Here is a 19,423-nt window from a genome sequence, read left to right on the forward strand (position 1 = left end):
ATTGGTGATAATTAAAAAAATAAGTTGCAAGATGATAGGCAGGAGTGTAGGACGGACTGGCTTAGGCAACATAATTAACCATTTTCTACGTTCAAGAGGGGGCACCCCCTGGCTGGATCCGCCACTGATATAAAAAATGGACCAAATTTAATGACGTCAGTCATTAAATTTGTTGCCAAGTGTGAATACACTTCAAAAATATTCAAATTTGAAGGGGCTTGAAAATCTAAACTTCTATTCCTTTTTAGTGTTGTACTGATGTATGGAATGTTATTGTGCTTGTATTTGAAGGCTGTTAGGCGCTGAATAAAATGAAAGTTTTATTATAATTTGGCCGTTTCTGTTAGATATTACTAGAAATAATAGAATTGAAAGGGTGTTTTTAGAAGAGATTACTTTTTTGGAAAAAGGCTTTTTGGCTTTCACTTCTTCATATTGATATGAAAAGTTTTGGGAAACTTCCAAACAGGAAAAAGCAAAATGAACTCTTTACAAAGATGTGTAGATCATGCATAGAAGCTTTCGGATAGAAACTGGTAGAAAAAGCCCTTCCGAAACAATTACTTTAACATGTACATTGAATATGCGAAAGAAAAATACCTTAAATACAACTACTTTATATCGAACAAATTCACATATTTTTTGCATAAAAATAGAGAACGGAGAACTGAAAAGCGTTTTCCCAAAAACTAATCTCTCTAAAAAATGCTATGTTCTTCTGTATCTGTAGAGTAGGGAGGGTGAGTGTAAGCCCACGCACTTAGGCCACATGTGGCCCATTGTACATCCTCCCGAGGAGTTGTCCTCCTAGGTCATCGTCCATCCTGTCCTTTCCAGGAAGGTGGACAGGTCGCTGGGAGACATCTCCTTTATATCGGCAGGTGTAGGCCAAGACTCGCCGAACACACACTCTCTTATTGACGATAACTCCGGGCACTCGCACAGGACATGCCTGACAGTCTCATCTTCCTGTTCACACATCCTGTATAGAGGTGTGTCCACTAGCCCCATATTATGTAGGTGTTTCCTTAGCTGACAGTGGCCAGTCAGAAATCCTACTGTAAGGCGTAGATTTTTCCTGGTAATCGCCAGATATTTCTTCGGCGCCAGCTTCCCAGGGTCGCCCAAGGTGATCCTGGCAAGGTTACATCCTTTGATTTCATCCCATCTCTTTAAAGATTGAGCATGGGTGTAACATTTGACTAGTTCCGCAATTGTCGAAGTCATCATGCCGTGGGTGCCACTGGCTCCTAAAATTCTTAGTCCAGCCGCTTCCTTGGCTAACGAGTCGGCAATGCGATTACCTTTACTCCTGTCGTGCCCTTTAACCCACCTCAGGATAATGTTATTATCTACCGAGGCTTTGGCTAAATCTTGGTGGCACTCTAGTGCTAGCCCTGAAGTAACACGCTGTCTGTTCAAGGCTAAATGCTCTGTTCTTATTCTGAAACTTGGAAATCTGCGATTGAGGTTGTTGGTGTTCTATCTTAATGAAATTTGATACCTACCTAAATCTTTCGTATATTAAATTGTGTAGCGTTCTCATGGATGAAATCTAATACAATTCCATGATGAATGTTTGGAGTACAAACTGAATAGGAAAAAGTTATTCTCGTGTAATTCAATGTTCGTATGAAAGCTTAGCACCACTGATGACATCTAAGGCAGGTTGAAACATCACTGTCTGGTGTTGGATTGTGAATTCTCTGATTTCAACAAAGATCTGCATGAGTTGGTATTTGGATCCACTCGACAAAAAAATAATTTGAGACTACCTATCCCTTCCAATATCTGAATTAATAGAAACCTCACTAGCATTTTTTTCATGGTTTCCCACTTATTATATGCATCACCTGCCTTTAGTTTGTTTCATTTCTATCGGAACTTTTTTAATTTTTTTATAATACACTGCATCAACTGGGTTGTCCTAACTATCTAGTACATACAATGAAGAATCTGCTAATTGACAGGAAACTGAGAGTTAAAATACTGAGGTTTTCAGACGAATTTATCCCAAAACAGGGAATTCCACAGGGTTTACCCCTCTCACCATTGTTATATAACTTATACAGCTCTGATATTTATCATCATCCACAAGAAAATATCAATCACTTCAAGCATGAAGCATATATTCTCCAGTATGCAGATGACACCGCCCCAATTGCACACGATCAAACGGAAGACTAAGTTATTAACAATTTGGAACATCTCGCAACAATAACAACTGGTTCACTGAATGGAAGCTCCAGCCAAACCCATCCAAGTCTCATTTCATCATATTTAATCATCTGAATTCCGCAATATCTCCAACAATCAACGTTTTCCAATATATCAACAGTCAATTACCTAGGTGTTACGCTTGATTCCAGACCAAATTTCAACAGCGACGTCAATAACAAAAAAAAGAAAGTGATTGCAAGAGTCGCAAATTTCAGAAGTTTGACAAACCCGGGTGCAGGTGCAACCATATCAACAGCAAGCCAAATATATAAACTAATCTGTCGTCCACTTATTGAATAGTTGCACCCACTGTTTCTCAATATCAAAGGGCCTTGAAAACAATTAAAGTATGTAAAACAACGGCTATAAGGAAAATAACAAGATTTAGGCATCCCAATAACCCCAAACACAACCCTCTGCTGTACCAACTCACTGGTATTATCCCTATCAAGGAAAGGCTACCGTCACTTACTCAGAAGTTTGCTAGAAAAGACGACAATGTAGAAATCATTAGAAAGTATGTTGTGACAAGAAACCCCATGCAAGAGTACAACGTCGACACCCAACAGAAACACTGTTAGAAAAATTAATACAACTTTATCAATGAAATTGTTTTGTTTGTTCATTTTTATATCCATATACTTTGTTTTTTTTTGTTATTGTAAAATAAGCTATGTTATTTCAAAACAATTTTGTAATTGTAATTTTGTTCAATAAATTATTATTATTTATAATACACGTTCAAGTATAAACATTGATGTTTATATAGTGCCCATCATATGTGAAATTTTATTTCTCAACAAAAAATGTCTATGACCTAAGTGCAGTAATTAATTTTTTTTTTCAAAATCACCAATATGCAATAAATTCGAATAAGCTATTACATTTGTACAGAAATATAAGAATTTGAAATAATATATTACAGCTAATAACAGAGATCAGTAACTACTGCAAAGCAAATTTTTTCACAGTCTAGAGCCTAGATTATAAAGAAAAGTATTTTTCTCAGTCTAGATGAATTCAGCGGCAAAACAGTATAGTTTGTAATCATAAAAATTTTTAGATAATGAAGTACTTACTGTGATTTTCAATAAAATCTTCATTTCTTGGGGTCCGTCATATATAAAATTTATCTATTTCATTTTTGAGACGGTGCACAAATTTTTATTGATTTTTTTCTGAGAAATCACCCAACACTTTTTGGCATTCACTATATGTGTAAAGTAAATTTGAAAATCAATTGAAGAAAATATGTAGCAGAATAAAATCAATACTTTCTCTTAAAATATATTGAAAAAACATACAACAGAACAATATACAACTTCATCACTATATTTTTTACTGTAGTAACTTTTAATCAATATGCACAATAAATACAATAGACCTAATAAAAATAAATTAAATTATTCCTAAATAAATCACTCCTTTCCTTTGAGTTGACTAAGGATTTGGTCAGATACAACTTTCGTGGCCTTATCTGCATTGGGGATCAGAAACCGATCCATATCGGAGATTTTCAGATTCTCGCCATCAGGTACCCCGTACTTGAATGTGATGAGTTCGGGATGACGTTTTCGAGCAGTAATTTTTACTATCGCAGACAGTGGTCTTTTGACGATTATTTCTGCTGAACCTTTTATGTTTGGAATTTCTCGCAGGACAATGAGTTCGGTCTGAGTAACTATCAAATGACTTTTATACATGAAACCGTTGAGTTTCACTTCTTGACAAGGGAAATGTTCGATCACCTCAGATTTCTTCAAATATGCTTGTATTTGCACTAACTCCTGTTGATCATCTGCATCGAGGTGCTGAAAATAAAAAGAATTAGAAAATTTTACTCAAGAATATCTATTATATAGGGTCTTCCAACAGGGACTTCTGAACTTTGACAATTGAAGCTACATGTGTCAAATTAGTTGTCATTTATTCAGTCTGTTTTGCCAAATAATCATGGGCGGAAATAGCATTCAACAACACTTGCCAATAATAAAATTGTTTCATCAAAATGGGTGTTTAGTTCGAGTAAAGTATCGCGCACTTTTCCCATTTTACGGTTGCCATAATCGTCCTACTGAGAGGACTATTCGCAATTTGGTGGATAAATTCGAGTTCACTGGTTCAGTAAACCATCCACCAACACGCGTACGTCGACGAAACGCAAGATCTGTCGAAAACATCGCCGCTATCTGTGAGAGTGTACAGGAGAATTCAAGGCAGTCAATTTCGCGTCGCTCACATGAACTCTGCCTTTCACAGACCACAACTTGACGAATTTTGCGTCGTGACTTGGGCCTGCACCCGTACAAAATTCAACTGACCAAGGAATTGAAGGTAAACGACCATATACAATGACGTCTGTTCGCTGAATGGGATCTGGTCGATGATTACCAACTTCTTTGGCCTGAAATGAATGATCTGGACCCCAACGACATGCGGTTTCAACACAACGGTGCTACATGCCACATTGGATATTATGCACTAGCAATTTGAGGGCATGGTCATCTCACACGGAGGTGATGTGAACTGGCCACCAAGATTGTGCGATTTGACCCCGCCAGACTTTTTATTGTGAGGTTAGACGTTTCAGATGCGCTCCACCCAGAGAAACCACGGCGGACATTTGAACGATGTTATATTCCATACATAATGGCATCAATAGGAATAAATGAAGATTTATATTATAACATCATCAGTGAGGGAAAAATACAGCCCCAGGAATAATAATCTTTATTTGAAATAGGTAATCCTAATCTACATTCACAAAGTATAATCTTATATATAGTAATTAGCAGCTCCTTCGATAGTATTAATATATTTGTTTTGTTTTAAATTCAAACGTACACACTAGGTATTTACATTTCGAGTTATATTTTCCATTGTTTTGCTAAAAGAAAACCATTCAAGTATAGCCAAATACCATAATAATCATATACAATCCTACCTATGAACCAATAAGAATGCTATCCCAATATACACTTATAGCCCAAAAGAAAATACATATATTGATACCATTCACGTACAGCCAAATACCACAATAATCATATACAAACATACATATGAAACCAATAAGTTATGCTATCCCACTACCCACTATACACTCATATCCCGTAAGAAGATACATATATTAATACTTGTATTGATACTAAAAATTATTAATCGTGATAGATATACAATATCTATCTGTACTGTACATTTACTTTTGCTGTAAATGGTTTATCATTTTTATTTTAAACTGTTGCAGAGTTTCTGATTTCTTTATATCATCTGGCAAACTGTTGTAAGCAATGAATCCCTTGAACACCAAAGTTTTAATATTGTAAGCTTTTGTTTGCCTAGTCACATGTAAGTTATGTTTACTTCTCGTATCATGCTGGTGAACTTGCGTATTTATAGTTATATATTTGTGAAAATATGATGGAAGAAGATTATGCAACATTTTGAAGATATAACTCATAGTTAAATAAATAAGTCTATTTTCTATTGACAGCCATTGTAATGTTCCCAACATCAATGATATTGGTGTATATCTGTTACATCTCAAAGTGATTCTCATTGCACGATTTTGAAGTTTTTGTAGTGATCTCATTTTATTGAGGTCAAAACCATACAATAAGGTCGGGCAATATTCGAAGTGAGGTTTGATAATTGTATTATATACGGTAATTCTTGAGCTCATACTCAAATGCTGAGATACCCTCGAAAAAAAATATAGTTTTTTGAGTATTTTTTTCTGAATATAATTGAAATGACCATTCAACGTTAAGTGGTTGTCAAGCATAAACCCTAAATATTTAAACTCTTGAACTAATTCAATTGTATTATTTTCTATTTTGATGTGAATTTCATTTATATAAAATTGTCTGTATTTAAATGGTGTGGCAATTATCATCCCCTTTGTTTTGTCTACATTCAGTTTCAATTTATTCATTTTGAGGTATTCTGTTATTCTATTTAAAGAATTATTCATCTTTTGTACGGCATTATTCAAATCTCTATCAGTTACTGATATTAACGTGTCATCTGCGAACAAGTGTATATAGTCACATTCATTGTAATGCTTTATGTCATTTATGTATAGAAGAAACAATAGCGGACCCAAAATGCTTCCTTGTGGAACTCCATGTTGCACTTCCAATGGAGCTGACAATGAATTACCAACTTTTGTTTGTTGTTGTCTACCTGTTAAATAGTTGTTAATCCATTCAAGTACTTTTCCCCTTATGCCGTAGAGTTTCAGTTTTTTTAGGAGTATATTATGGTTAATAGTTTCAAATGCTCGCCTCAAATCCAAAAACACAACCACAGTGAACATATTTTTACTCATACTACTTTTCCATTCATTAACAGTTAACTGAATGGCTGACTCACATGAATGATTGGATCTAAAACCAGATTGATTCATAAAAAGTATACTCTTTTCATTACAATATTGCAACAATTGTTTATAAACTACTAGCTCTAAAAGTTTTTCAGCACAAGGTAAAGTGTTGATAGGGCGGAATTCACTACATTTATTTGTATTAGTCACTTTTTCAGTTGGAGTAACAGTACTAATCTTCAATTCTGTAGGAACCATACCTTTTTCTAATGATGTATTTATAAAATAACACCATACATGACCAATTACCTGAAAACTGTTTTTTATAATTTTACTATACATTTCATCAATAGGTGAACCTTTATTAGCATCAATTTCCGATATTACTATTTTCAGCTGTTTTAGGTCTATTAGTTCGAAGGCACTAAAGCTATCTTCATAATTTTCAGTATAGCAAACTAACTCACACTCTTCAATACTTTGGATAATATCGTTGATACTACTTAGAAAGTATTTATTAAAACAATCTGCTATGTCATTACTGTCTTTTATCAATATATTTCGTCCATTCCGTTCAAAGTATACACCATTAAAATAGTAATTGTGGTTTTTTTTCGGATTTATTAAGTTTTTCAACGTTTTCCACATTAAACGTGGATTATGTACATTTCTATCAATTTGGTTGAAGTAAAAGTGATCTTTCTTTTTTTTAATGATATTTACAACAGCATTTCGTTTAAGCTTAAAATTTTCCCAATTCACATCACTTGAATTCAGTTTAAAACACTTATATGCCATGTCTCTATCTCTACTTAGTTTTCTGACTTCGTTGTCGTACCAGGGTAATTCATTTTCATAATGAGTAATTGTTTTTAAGGGAGCTATCTCATTTACAACTTGGTTGAAGTGTTCTTTTATATTAATGAAAATATCATCTATATTGGTACTATTTAGCATAAAAGTGCAGTTAATCAAGTTTAAATTGATATCATCGAGATTTTTATCAGTTAATCGTCTTACAGTTTTCATACATTTGTTGCTAAAATTAATTTTTTCAGAATAGAAACATTTGATTGATATTACAGAATGATCAGTAATTTTTGGTTCGTCTAGTACATTCACTTGACTATTTTCGAAATTCGTTAGTACATAATCAATTAGTGTTTTACTTGTATTCGTCACTCTGGTGAACGTTTTTACCTCTTGAGTTATGCCGTATGTATTAAATATATCCTTGATTTTGTTTGTATGAAAGTCACCTGAAAAGAAATTCAAATTAAAGTCTCCAACCAAGATTGTACGACAGTTGTTACAGAATATTTCTTCACATATATTTTCCAAATGCTCCAAAAAAGTTGCATGACTTTCGTTTGGAGAATGATACAAACAACAACCAAGGAATAGACAATATATCGAGCCCTAGAATCAGACATACACAAACATATCAACTTTATCTATGAATATTGTTTGATCAATCATTACTATCCTACAGCCTGGAAAGAAAGATTAATAATTGTCATTCCAAAGCCCAATACAGACCATTCACAGACCTGCAACTACAGACCCACTACTCTTCTTCCAGTGTTAGGAAAAAACTGAGAAAATCGTCAAATATCAACTCAGTGAACATATCAATATACCAATGTATCAATTTGGTTTTAGAGAAAATAGAAATACAACCCACCCAATAGTAATTATAACATCTAATGTACAAACTGCACGCATGACCAACCTACACTCTGCGGCGCTATTTTTGGATATCAATAAAGCTTTTGATAGCATTTGGTATGAAGGAATGTTATATAAACTTCACGAATTGAACATCCCTATCCATCTTCTCTGTATAATAAAACTATATTTTGAGAACAGAACCGTCAGAGTCAGAAATTCGTTCTCCAAAAAATTTGCCCCCCAACAAGGAGTTCCACAAGGCTCTCCGTTATATCCAATCCTCTATAATATATACTGCCATGATATATACGATCACAACTTGGAACGCAAGACTGAATTTAATGAAAACCTTTATACCTTACAGTATGCAGATGATACTGCCTTTGTTTCACACAACCGCAAGCTAGCACTCACAATAGAGGAACTGCAAAATCTCGTCGACAGGACAACGCTCTGGTTCAATAATAATGTAGATTGAGACCAAACCCGGAAAAATCACAATTCATCATTTTTCATCACAACCCTTTAGAGACTCTACCAACAATAAACATCAACAACGAAATGGTAAGAAGCAGTCAATCCGATCCGATCCTACTCCACGACAACGCCCGTCTGCACGATTCACAAATCACCAACCGAAAATTAAACGAAATGAATGTCGAAGTTCTGCATCACCCACCATACTCTCCAGACCTTTGGCCAACTGACCACCATCTTTCAAATACTTCGATAACATCTTTACAGGTAAAACTTTCGCCAATCAGGACCAAATAAAAACGGCCTTCGTCGACTTATTCGAATCTCGAGCACCCAATTTGTATAGTGACGGAATCAATCAACTTGTGTAAATACTCATCAAGATATTACAGTAGACTCATAAAAACGAACAACCTAATAGAATGATACGAGTTCAAGACTTGTAATATTACAAAACTCTTACCTCAACATTAGCCACATTATCGTGATCATCATCAATACTGAATACTGGCGCCACATCTCTGTATCTTTTTCCCATTTTGTCGTTGCTGGAAACGTGTCTCTCCTGCACAGGGCTAGCATTGGGATTGACAATATAGTCAATCAGTTTTCCCTTCACTTCAGCAGATTTTGACTTCATCGCTTCCGAAAGTTTTCCGAATAAATGAATGGATGCTGACGCCTTGGAATTATCTTGAGAATTCTTCGATAAATAACTAGGAGCGCACACTATACAATTTTTAGGGCTGTGGTCCTGCAAAAAGTCTTCGATGTTATCCGAAAAATAGTTATGCACGGCTATGTAGCCTCCGCTCAACAAAGAAACATACTGGGTGTGTTTCTGGAGAAATGAAGCTACCACCATATGAGTGAATTGATCCTCTTCATTCCTGCCTGATCCAAGAAAGCACAAGTGTTCCCCACCTTAACAAAAATTGGAAAACTGTCATAAATTCCAATTATTTAGTGACCAGTTGTGTACAAATTGTACATATGACAAGTCATAATGTTTACAGTAAACAATAGACCCACAATATATCATATACATCATATTCCTCACAGTTAACAATAAAATAATTATGTATCAGTCATACACGTATCAAATCCACAATATAGAGACATTTAACAGTTACAATCATTCAGGAATTCTTTGTAACTGTAGTAACATTAGTCTAGTAAGAGATTTTTAATGCTCTTATAAAATAACTTGTCTGTTTTAATTTGTGTAATAGCTGACGGCAGGGCATTGTAAAGGCTGACTGTATTATATAGTGGTGATTCTTTAAGGTTTCGCCTTCAATAAATTTCCATTACGCGTTGGATATTCATGACATAGTGAGGTTTTTTCAAGCAGTGACTCGTTTTTTCTGGCGTAGTTCACACATTTATATATGTTAATATTGAATGTGAGTCACAAAAAGGATTTGAAGCTTCATGACTTCTATTTAATTATCTGCGAGCGCTTTCGACAGCTGGTCGTACTCAAACTGCAGTTTGAGTAGTGCATAGATGATGACAGTACGACAAGCTGTCGAAAGCGCTCGCAGATAATTAAATAGAAGTCATATTTTCAGAGGAAAGACTCTTGTTGACAAAGCATAGTTTACATGTACAATACAATAGTATATGCCTATTAATTTGTCAGTGATTTATATAAAATGGTTAAAATTTGCAGATATAAACAATAGATAATACATATATCTTTGGTCTAGTTGTAAAAAGAACAAAAAATAAAAATATATAAGTAAAAATATATAAAATTATTCATTTCATCTTCCGATGAAATCACACATAAATATAGAATACAGATAATTTAATCTTATAGATAAAATGCAAAAAGCTATAGTTAGCCCAAGATACTGTCACTATAATACTCCTGCAGGCTGTAGTATCCTTTAGTTAAAAAAATGCTTTTGACTGTTTTCCAAAAGATTCTCGGGCATGATATATTTTTTACTTGGCTCGGCAGATGATTGAAGAGTTCTTTACTCTCAAATAAGAGAGAGTGTTTGGTTAATGTCGTTTTTGGTAGCGGTAGGGGTAAGTCGTCTTTTTGACGAGTATTATATGGTCTTACAATTGTCATATTGGATTTTTTCTTATGCATCAAGCACATTGTCTCAAGGATAAAAATACTGTATAGGGTCAGAATTCCATGTTTTATAAAAAGTGGTTTACAGTGATCCCTGGACTTCGCTTTTGATAAATATCTGAGAGCTCTTTTTTGTAAGACAAATACTAAGCTCATTAGCTGATAACAGAAAAAACCCCAGAACGAAATGCCATACATTAAGTGTGATTTAATGAGAGAAAAGTAAGCCATTCTGCCTGCCTTTGTTCCGAGTTCCGTAGTAATAACTCTGATTGCATAGCAGCCCGAGGCTAGGTTTTTGTTTATGGTCCTTACATGGTCATCAAATCGTAATTTATCATCAATGTATATACCTAAGAATTTTATGCTGGTATTGTTATTTATGATTTGTTCATTCAAGGTCAGATTTTCATAATTGAATTTGAAGGTCAGGATTTTGGTTTCATTTCCGTTGAAGCAAAGATAGTTTGAGTCACACCAGGTTTTAACTTTCTGTAAGTCTAGAAAGATACGCTCTTTCAGAATTTCTATCTCTCTTCCATGCCATAGTATGGTGGTATCGTCTGCAAACATGGTTCAATATTAAAATACTGAAAGTAAAGAAAAATTAGTTGCATCATTCAAAGTTTATATATGTATATGCAGGGAGCTGACAGAAGCCCTTCTCTAATGAATACTTGTATTCATTAGAGAAGTAGTAGCTCTCAGTAGTTCATATCAAATATCAGTTTCGCTAGTCGTTTCTGTAATAAAAACATCCTGGTGAAGTTTTTTGCGCTTCCCCAAGACATTATATTGTAGGAAAAGTGTGAATACGCCATTGCATAGCAGACACTCAGCAGACTTGACCTGCTTATGCATTGCTTCATCTGTTTTATTGCAAAATATGCTTTGTTTAATTTACAACATACACTATCAATATGTAAATCCCAAGTCAATTGTTCATCCAAAAATTGTAGCCAAAAACTTAGCAACAGATATAACATCAATATCAAGTGAGTCATATATGTGATCTGGAATATTGCTCCTTCTGTTATAGAATCTCATAGAAACAGATTTGATAGTGTTTAAGATGAGGTGGTTAAGTCGACACCATTCTGAGAATTTTTCAATCACACAATTAATTTGTTCTATCAATATTTTAAGATATCTTCCTGATACAGCGATAGTCGTATCATCAGCAAACATTGTGATTTAATAATTTGATAAGTTTTTCGGCAAATCATGAATAAAAATAAGAAATAATAGGGGTCCGAATACCGATCCCTAGGGAACACCTGAGTTTACATTGAAAGATTTAGATCAAACATTATATTGTATTGAAGTTGTGCATTTTACACTCTGAATCGTTTGCAAAAAATATATTGTATCTCGCCTAAGCGACTATGAGATGAAGGAGTGAAGTTACCAAAAAATGCTTCATATAAAAAGATATCAATGCATTATGCTGATTCAAAATATTCTCCAATGTATAGGGTTCCCAGTAAAAGTGTAGCTCATCAAGTTTTTTAATGATAAAACATAACACTTTCTATTTTAGATTCCGTCAGAAATTTCGTCAACAATATAAGGTTGTATGGGTAGCATGCACCCATGAGCGGTGCAAAAGTTATTCCAGAAATAACATCTAAAAATGGATCTATTCAACCATCCCTATTTTCAAATCTATTTTGTTATGATGTTATGAAAATGAAGTTTTTTTTATCAAATAATTTACCCAAATATCTCTTCAAATTCTGAGTGAATCAAAACTAGAAAACAATATTTGATTATGTTACGACCTTCATTCGGGTTTGAAGGCCGTCATGGTTTGGAACTGTATCCTAACGTTTCGCCAGCACGAGTGGCTGGCTTCATCAGAGGTCTATTCATCCTGATGGTTCACCGATGTCATCGTTCAACCACCAGTCAAACCCGAACGAAGATCGTAACACTGAAAATCTTGGCCACGAAAGCCTTAACCAATTTATCAATATTTGATTGATTGATTGATTGCTTTATCGTTTAAAGAAACATGTTCTTGTCACAAGATGAAAATGAAGTTGTTTATAACAATTATTATATTTTATATTACATTTGATTTTCCTGTGAAAAGCTTTTTGAAAATATGCAATAGCAATACAAGTGAATTATACTATGAAACGCACAAAATAAATGAAGAATCCATACTATCTACCGTTTTATGAACTCATAATTAGGAGGAACTTTCACGAGGAATTTTCCCGCAATTTTCTATCCGAAATCATTGATGTGTATTGGAAAGTGAAAGTGTACCTAGCTAGATATAGATCAGTTTCAGAGTTATGGATTAGTATTCTTCATCTCCTGAACGCGCCAACTTGGTTGGGGAAACGAGCGTTGCAAAACATATCGAAGTTCTGGTGTTGGGGAAAAGTTTGGAGACTGGACCTGGAGCAATAGCCATTTGGTACCAGTGAATAAATATCTATTATTATTGAGAAGCGTAAGATATCCTTGCACAAGGTTGCAAAGCTGAAAACATTTGATGAGAAGAATATGTGATATTCTTTATGCAGTTATTTCATTTAATTTTGAACTAACTGCAGGTGTTTGTAGAAAAAGTGAATATAGATTTGTCAACATTTGTAATGCAGTCGCAAAGTGTATGCAACAGAAATAGAAAATTAATCTCTACTAAAAATATATTCCTTTCAATTTAAACCAAATTCCTATTCAACTTATTCGTGACATCAAGTCGTAATTTTATGAATGAATTGAGTGCTCTATTTTGTAATGTTATCCAAAATGGTGCTGACAAGTTTTTCATTTCGAAACATTGATGTCCATGTAAGTGTAGCAATCCTGTGAATGATATCTGATTCATTTCCATAAAAATGTTTGGTGTACATACTGAATAGGAAAAAGTGTTATGTTTATATGAAAGTAGTTGTTTTGAGAGGACTTTTTCTTCAAAGTTTGTCTCTGAAAAGTTCTTCTTTGTATGATCTACAAGCCTATGTTAAGAGTTTATTTTGGAATTATTTGCTTTCTTTCCCAAAAAAATTTTAATCTCTCCTAAAAATATATCGCTTTCAATTTACATTTTAAAAAACATAAAGGCTCCTTCTATAAGAGAATCAATAATATAATGAGTCAATTTTCATTCCCAGTGATGTGATACAAAATACTCAGCACTTCTGAAAATGTATTCACTGAAATGTAAAGGTGAAGGTACGGATAATTACAAGCAAGATAGGCATATCAATGACACATTAAAAAAAATGAGTAGCCAATTATAAAGATAAGGTGGTAAAATGCAAATATTCTGGAGTAAACATGACATGAAAAATTTCAATACATAAAATTAGTTCAACCAATAGAAAAACAACCAAATTTTCTCTTTGTATTCCAATATAAACATTAATACATTTTTTTAGTATGTTTTTAGTTCATGTTAAGGGAATATGAATGAATCAACAGTTTTACCGTACCCTACTACACATATTCTATCGACAGTTCACTCCTAACAGGTTTCCATCTGTTGAAATAAACTATCGGAACATTGAGCTTGATGGATCTATTTTATTTTTAACTAATTTCCTTTCTGATGACACTCTCAAAAATAATTGACATGCTAATAAGTCAATGTAGATTTTTGGGAGTTTCATAAAATGTTATCAGGGTGATATTTTAGGTTCTAAAACCACAGAGACACTGATGCATATTGAACAACACTTCACTATGAAATTTTCACAAAACAGTTTACAAAATCACAAGACTTTTTACTGTAAACAAGCTTCTCCAGTTGTCTCTAGATTAGAGAAAATCTTACAATTTGGTTTTCAATATGCTCGTCAAAGATTTTCATCAGATATCAGTCGATTCTATCAGCAAAATTTACCTTGGAGTTCCACAAGGTTCCATTTTTCGACTTGTTTATATGGTTTGTTTACCTAAGAAGTGCGAAAATAAAAAATATCTTGATTGTTGATTATAAAACCATCATGAAGCAACCTGACGACTGATATCTTGACAATTTGTGTTATTAATGAGTTGGTAATGAAAAGTGGTTCAACTTATTCTTACCTGCACTTGAATTGTGGGCCAAAGCCTGTCTCTGGGCACTAAGCAGTCCCTGAACGGCAGTAGCGAAAGCACTTGGTTCTTGCAACATTAGATTACAGTCCAAATGGAAGGCCGTTGGCAAATGTCCTGCATTATAATGCTCTATAGGCCGACAATCGACCAAAAAAAACCTTACAGCATCAATATTTGTTGTCTCATGCGCAGTGTTCTCTACCAACTCATGCACAGATACTGGCAAACACAAAGCTTGCGAAACCGATATTGAACTGTCTCCTTTCATGCTGTACAGGTTCTGCATCAAATCATTCCTGAATGAAACTGGAGTTTTCAGTGCGTAATATTGCGCTAAAGTGCAAAAATCAGAAACATCATCGGCTTCAAGACCACAGGGCATGTTCATAAGACAAGTTATTATTTTCTCCCGGGATTCATTTTTCATGGAAATAATTTGATCCCTGGCATTCACTACCATAATCAGGGATAAAAAGAAAATAAAGAACGGATCAGACTGCTGGAAATAGTAATCCCACATGTTCAAAACCACCTCCAAGCTGCATGTTGCAGCAAAAAGCGATTGGAACCAAGAAAAACAATACTGTTCAGGAGTTATTTGTTTCGTATCCAAAAAGGAGCACAGTTCTGGGTCGTGGTACAACAGCAGTAGCCTTAGAATATGAAAGGCATTTCCATCACTCTGACAGCTCTGAGGAATGTAAGTATCTCTTACTGCTTCAAATAAATTATAGGTGGTGGAGCGTGGCGATTTCAATGTGAGTATAGGGGCTAACAACTCTATCCAGCCATTATTGCGAACGTAAGGAATATTCCTTGTTTTGCAGTAGAAAGTGAGGATAGATTCCAAGTCAGATGTGACAGATAGTCTGTCTTCTTCATCGTTTCCTAATTTTGATACAAAATTAGTACAATCTTCTCGCAGAATGTTTTGATTTGGTAGGTCATAAACTTCGTTGAATTGATCTAATTGGTTGCCTTTATCACGAACATCTAAGCATATCTGGAAGTAGAATAAAATAGAATATTTTATTGATGCCTTGAATAGTTTTGCTTACACTCAGAAGAGTTTTGAATACAAATACAATCAGTTTGAATACAATAGGGTATGAATGGTTCTCAAAACACTCCTGAAGAGTAGAGTGAATTCTTCTGAAAACATTAAGAGTATTTCCTCAATGTTCTAAAAAATATTCACTCTTTATAGTTTTCACGATTAGTAATCCACATGATATTTTCAAGTTCAGGTTGAATCAAAAACTATCAGTTCTAAGAATTAAAAAAAATATATAATGAATTTAATTGACAGCAGATGAATTTGTATCGATTTGTATTGTACCATCAGTATATGATACATTATAGATCAGTATATGATATAGATTGAAACTAGTAACAGGCCTAGTACCTAGCTAATTACAAAATTTGCACAAGAATATAACATCTATTGTTTTAATAATCAAGGTTCTTACCCTCTCTGGGAAGTATTTACATGGATCAAGCTTAATTTTACAACTACTTTTATGAAACCTGTCCTTGACTGTCATCACTGCCAACATAACACAACTGTTCGTAAACTTTTTATATGAGCTTTCAGAAAGTTGAAGTTTTTTTGGTATATCCTTTATACATGTACAAATTAAGAAATATTGAACGAGTTCAAAAAAGTTTCTCTGCTTGGCAACCTTCAAAATAGGCCTTAGATTTGGAGAAAATGAATATGGTGATATAACGCAACAACTGAATTTACAAACACTTGAGCAAGGGTTGATCACTTCAGACATATTCTTTCTTTATAAATTATTGTCACATTTTATTACCCGTCACCGATGGTTCGTTAGAAAAACCAGGGATACCAAAATATTTTATACAAACTCATGTTACACTTACTATTCTCTTGATGCCCCCTTTAATAGAATGGTTGGTTTAGCCATGAATATAACAATCAAAATTAATTAATTTATTCTTCCTATGTTTCTATAAAGCAAATACTAACATATTTTCTTAAGTGAAGTTATTTTGGTAATAATATTATGTCTCCTTTCATATATTATATAATTTGATTATTTTATATTTGTAGATTTAAATAGGTTGAGTTATCTCTTTCACGAAATGCTAACTTATGAAACCTTCAAACATCGGGGATATGAGCTTGATAGCCCTGTTAAACAATGTATCTCAACATACATGAGTCATCGGTGAATAATAATAATAATTAATAATAATAAATAATAATAATAATAAACCTCTGAAGAAGCCAGCTGGCAAAATTTTAGAATGCAGTTCCAAACTAGAACGGCCTTCAAACCCGAATGAAGATAGTAACACTAAAAATCCAATTTATCATACATGTTGAAGTAACAAATTATGGCTATATAACATATAAAATTGTAATTAAAATCATGAAGGTTATCAAACAATGTTTAATAGGAATCTTGAGATTCCAGTTGAATAATTTACAAAGGGGTTGTTTTATTTGGTTCATTACTGATTTCAAAAGATCTATTCTCAGATTTTAAATGTCTCTGTTACTGTTTCTTTCCATATTCTTTATAGCTTCTTTGATTTTATTCGGAGTTATGATCACTAAATGAGGGAATATGTCATTGTGGCTCCGAAGTAAGTTTAATATGATGTATCATTTATAAAATATATATTGAAAAAAGTTTTTTTTCACTAGTTACTGTATTATCTTCAAATATCAAGTTGCCTGAGGTTCTTGAAATGTTACTTGAGGATTCTATGATATTTGAGTTTAAATATTTCTGATAATTCAGATCTCGAACAGCTTGGTTTTGTTCAAGACAACTGTTATTGGAACATTTCACAAATCGCAACTGAAGTTTTGAACGTTACGAAGTGATTATATTAATTTGTTTCTTTTGGGAAAACTTATAAAATTTGCTATTGGATACTAATAATTTAAAACTTTACCTGCCATACTTCAGACCTTAGGTTTTCTGGTAAGGCCTTTCCTTTGCAAATACAATAAATATCGGCTGCAGAGCACTCTTCCTGAAGAGCATTTTCCAGATCAGTTAACCTGGGAAACAGGCATTTCAATTACTAAAGAATGTGGGACAAAAATTTTCAAAATTTGGTTTACATATATGATGCATTTTTTCCAAAATAATTCTTCATTCAAAGTTCTAGAAACTTACCAGTGGCAGTCATCAATTTGGGTTGCCATTTTAGCATAGTTTCTGGAAACTATTATAATTTCAACAATTTATAACATATTTGATTTCAACCCATAAATAACAAAAACGTGTCAAATGACAAATTTGTAACAAAACCCCGTAAGGCAAATGTCAAACGACGCAATAGACATAATATGACCTACTATCAATACTATCAAATGGTTTAGTCGTCCCAGGGTATGTGTTCCTTCAATGACGTCAAGTATTTGTTTGGACTTTTCGTCATCCGGTTTTCATTCGGGTTGGAGCCTACTGGAGTGTTCTTGAGTCAACAGAAAATTTATAATGTATTGCTTCAACCAATAGAAACTCGTTAATATTCGAACGGATCAATAGATGAATCCATCAGATTTAATTGATCAACGAAAGGAAAGTCCTCTTGGTTTAGGTCAGGTTGGAGCCTGGCTCCAACAAGCTGATTGGACAAGCTGATTTGAAAATTTGTAAGAATACTTACATGTGCACTGGAAAAGTGAGTTTCCAAAGGGTTCCTAGGATTATTCTTATTCATTGATGCAAAAATACTGGGCTCATTCCGATGATAGTTCTCAGACAAATTTCAAAGAGCAACTTCTAAATAATAATCATGTAGAAAAAGATGGTCAGAAAAAATCAGAATCCTTTTCGAATAATATAAGCACACCTACAGTGATTTATGGTAGATTATATCAATATCTCCGACAGAAAACCGGTGTCAGTTTTTCTGTGCATTACAAAAAATGTGATGTTTAGAACACTGAGGATCGGTGTGGAAGTTTTGTCAAAATGGAATGTGATTTAAATTAATAAAGTCAAGTTTTTTTCAATTAATTTATATTATGCCAAGGTATCCACAAAACGTAATTCTCACAAATGAAATACTGAATGAGGAAGGACTATATGCTTGAAAATATATGGTATCGATATGTATTATTCAAAATGTAACAATAACGTTGATTGGAAAAAAGTAAATGAAGAAGTAAATAAAATTAAAATGCTTTTCAAAAACTAAGGTATTTTTGAATTAGATAAAGCTTCCTTCGGAAGTCTCTCACATCTTTTCGTATGGAGATGGAGACATAAAAAGCCAAACCTTTCTTTCCAAAATACATTCTCTGGGAAAGAAAGGTTTTGGCTTTCTACTTCTTCATCTTTATACAAAAAAAGTTACTCCTTTGCGTGATCTACACATCTTCGTATAAAATTAATTTTTTGAAATTGATTGCTTCTTTGCTTCCTTTGGAAAGATTCCCACATTTTTTTTTATGAAGATAGAGGAGTAAAAAGCCAAACTTGTCTTTCCCAAAAATCAACCCCTTCTAAAAATATCCACCTTTCAATTCAAACAAGATTGTTATAGTTTGGAATAAATAATAAGCGAATGAATGTCATTACGTACTGTATTGA

At 33.6% G+C, this 19,423-nt stretch overlaps 2 protein-coding genes across 2 annotated transcripts in view; one reads left to right on the forward strand and one right to left on the reverse strand.

Moving 5' to 3' along the window:
- Window positions 1-19,423, forward strand: part of LOC111507183 (protein croquemort) — a 184,680-nt gene that overhangs the window by 98,904 nt on the left and 66,353 nt on the right. The gene's annotated exons all lie outside the window — the stretch shown is intronic.
- Window positions 3,537-18,164, reverse strand: TBC1D23 (TBC1 domain family member 23). The gene is made up of 5 exons (XM_023162466.2): window positions 17,999-18,164; window positions 17,772-17,880; window positions 14,829-15,843; window positions 9,153-9,613; window positions 3,537-4,031 (listed from the first exon to the last, which is right to left on the reverse strand). The coding sequence occupies exons 1-5, from the start codon at window positions 18,025-18,027 to the stop codon at window positions 3,639-3,641; spliced, it is 2,007 nt and encodes a 668-aa protein (XP_023018234.2). The 5' UTR covers window positions 18,028-18,164; the 3' UTR covers window positions 3,537-3,638.

The sequence above is a fragment of the Leptinotarsa decemlineata genome, unplaced genomic scaffold (genome assembly GCF_025532065.1).
Source record: "Leptinotarsa decemlineata unplaced genomic scaffold, Ldec_3_MD MMD2_tig00026314_RagTag_RagTag, whole genome shotgun sequence".
In the NCBI taxonomy this organism is placed as follows: Eukaryota; Metazoa; Arthropoda; class Insecta; order Coleoptera; family Chrysomelidae; genus Leptinotarsa; species Leptinotarsa decemlineata.

Coding starts and splice junctions, on each gene's coding strand:
- TBC1D23 (XM_023162466.2), bottom strand. CDS start 18,027: ATGGCAACCCAAATTGATGACTGCCACTG. Junction 15,844..17,771: donor TAAGGTCTGAAGTATGGCAG/GTAAAGTTTTAA, acceptor TTCTACTTCCAG/ATATGCTTAGATGTTCGTGA. Junction 9,614..14,828: donor GGCCCACAATTCAAGTGCAG/GTAAGAATAAGT, acceptor ATTTTTGTTAAG/GTGGGGAACACTTGTGCTTT.